This window comes from Arachis ipaensis, chromosome B7 (assembly GCF_059453495.1).
Source record: "Arachis ipaensis isolate K30076 ecotype BB chromosome B7, ASM5945349v1, whole genome shotgun sequence".
NCBI lineage: Eukaryota > Viridiplantae > Streptophyta > Magnoliopsida > Fabales > Fabaceae > Arachis > Arachis ipaensis.
The window spans coordinates 9616459-9619484 of record NC_142442.1 but is presented as its reverse complement, the minus strand read 5'-3'; the positions used below and the strand labels follow the sequence as shown (position 1 = coordinate 9619484).

Genomic DNA, 3026 nt, shown 5'->3' with positions numbered 1-3026 from the left:
AATATTATGTACCTAACATTATCATTAACCTATATATCAAATTGAATTTCACCGCAACTAAAACTCGATACTAGAGTGTAAATTAAACAGTACCAAGTGGATGGGAAACATGGATAAGCTACATTGCTACAACATTGTCATGTAAAACTTATGGGAAAGTTTTCAAATACATCCAATACGCAGATATTCTGGTTAAATTCTAGTAATCTTAACCGTTTTAATTATAATATATATTATATATAACTTTTAAAATTAAGATCAACCGAAGTAAAATTATTGAAATACCAATGTCCCTAGTACACTTTAAAATTCTTCCTAACTTATGAACCAAATGATGAAATAGTAACTACAAAAAAACCATGGAAGGTCCACATGGAGACTTCAAATGTCATGCAATTCTAATATTCTATTTAATCATCTCTTTAGAACTAACTAATGCTCAAAAAAGAAATGAATACCTTTACCTAGTAACAACTAAACTGTAGCTTGATGAGAAACCCTTATAAAACCACATCAACAGAATAAACTATACTATAAGACAATTAGCATGCAGATTGCAGACCAAAAGAAGTACAAGTTCAGCTCATATAATTTTTCCTTCTACATTATTTATATGCCGTCTCCAACTAGTCTTTCAATTTCAGTAGTAGCAGACAAATAAATATTTTTTGTCGAACCAGGTAAAACCCAGACAAATATGATCCTATGAGTATTGTAGAAAGCTTACTTCTTTCAACCAATTTCAGCTTATTTTCTAAATAAATATATATATATATATATATATATATATATATATCTCTTTAATTTTATTTCTTAAATCCAAATCTGCTAGCCATAAATTCTAAACTATAAATTTTAAATCTTAAAATTATAAAAAAAAAATAAAAAATAGCTAACATGAAACCGAAAATTGTTTCTCTTTACTCTCTATTGTTAACAAGCTAAACTTAAAACTACACAAATCAACAAGTTACCGCGCTAAACACAAATGTTCTACAAAGCCAATTAAATTTAAAAAAATACAGAAATAATCAAACAATACATAAATAAACAAATAATAACTACTATTGTAAATCATTGAGAGCTTGAAGAAGAAAAAACTGACCTTCAATCAAATCACAATCCTAGGGTTTATCCAGATAAATTATTCCACCAGAAATTATTCACAACTACTTTGAACTTTGGGTTCCTTTCTACCCACACTTTATTCACAATAGTAGTCCACTTATATATGGTCTAATGCACTATATAAAACTCAGATCAATGGATTCGATCAACTATTAAGAGTACCTATGTTGTAATTTGACTTCAATTAACAAAATCAATAATGAAGCTGAATGAAGCTACTGCATGCACCATCAAATTTCTTCAAAATTCAAACAAAAGTATGGATCATTGTAATTGTAATCCCACAAGCTAACTGGATAATCCTCCTCCGTCAACGAAGACCACATAGATCCGATACCCGGTTCCGGATCCGGATCTGGATCCACCACTGCATCTGCTCCAACCTCTGAGGAAGACAATGTTGAATCCACAGCGAGATTGTTATTATTATTACTATAATTCAATACTTCTTCTTCCATAACCATGCAACTCTCTTGATGAGGACGATGAACATAACCCGAAGGATGATTAGTAGTATTATTATTATTATTCTGATGCGAGGTTAACCTAATTGAAGTTGTTCCACCTGATTCATCGGCTTTTTGGTGACGATGGTGACACTGTTGTTGTTGCTGCTGAAGCTGCTGCTGCTGCTGAATTTGCAGCACTTGTGGTGAATACTGATGATGAAACTGCACCGGTGGTGGTGCAACAACACTGTTATTATTACCGTTACTAAAAGGGAAAACCCCAAATGGCACGAAACCCGAGGCGGTAGCAGCAGAGAAGTTATTATTATTATTGTTATTGTGGAGGCCGTTAAACACAACGGGAAACCGGGAACCGGATGAGAAGGTGAACCCGGAAGGGCGAGGAAGCAAAGGCCTAAGCGTTTGAGTGGAGGAAGAAGAAGAAGAAGAAGAACCGCCACGAGACGAAGAATTAGAAGAGTTAGAATTGACGGAAACTGAGGGTTGCAGATTCAACTGTGCCCTAGAACCGTAGAGGATCAAAGCAGCACGGTCATAGGCCCTGGCGGCATCTTCGGCGGTGGCGAATGTTCCGAGCCACTTCCTGGTCCGCTTGCGCGGTTCTCTTATCTCCGCCACCCATTTCCCCCAGCTCCGCTGCCTGACGCCGCGGTAACGAAACTTGTTGTTGTCAGGTCCACCTTTTCCCTTGCACTTGCGGTTATTATTGTGAGGGGGGTTATTATTATCACTGCTGCTGCTGCTGGTGTTAGGTGTTTGAGAAAGAGTGGGGATAGGGGCGGTGGTGGCGGTGGGTTTGGTTTCTTGGGGATCGTTAGGGTTAGAAATTTCCATTGGTTGGTGACTGAAATTGAAGCTTTAAAAAGTGTGAGGGGAAGGGTGAATAGTTCGAGGAGGGGAATGGTTTCTTGTTTGGGTGTGATGGGAAGAGAGGGAAAGAGAGATGGAGACTAGTTGTGGGAAAGTGTTAGGTGGTTGGGGCTTGAAGATGCCTCGTTCAGTGTTTTGATATTTGTTGATTAGTCCATAGAGGAGGCTACTTCTGAAGCTCTTTCCATGCCTTCTCTGTCAATGGTGGAATAGGGCGGTGCCATTCAAATCTATTTATCAACTCAAACTCTATTTATTTTACCTCTTAATCAATTCAATCAACATTTCATTTCTATATTAATTACTTCTATGTTAGTTAGACTTTTTTTTTTTACATAAAAAGACTTATTTATTTTATTTTTATAAAATTTAAAAATCTCAAGGTAATAAAATTTTTTGTAGACAAAAATGTTTTAAAAATTTGTTTGTGTACATATTCAATAATTTTAAAAAATTAATTATCTGATATTTCTTTTTAATATTAAGAAAATTAACATTGAGTATTGAGTATATTTAAAGTCATATTAACTACTTAGTATTTATTTTTTCTTTGTCACA

General features: G+C 35.0%; 1 protein-coding gene across 1 annotated transcript; it reads right to left on the bottom strand.

Annotated features, from left to right (window-relative positions):
• Positions 1-903: 903 nt before the first annotated feature.
• ABI4 (Integrase-type DNA-binding superfamily protein) lies at positions 904-2650 on the bottom strand. Its single transcript, XM_016310074.3, has one exon. The coding sequence runs from the start codon at positions 2430-2432 to the stop codon at positions 1359-1361; it is 1074 nt and encodes a 357-aa protein (XP_016165560.1). The 5' UTR covers positions 2433-2650; the 3' UTR covers positions 904-1358.
• Positions 2651-3026: the final 376 nt, after the last annotated feature.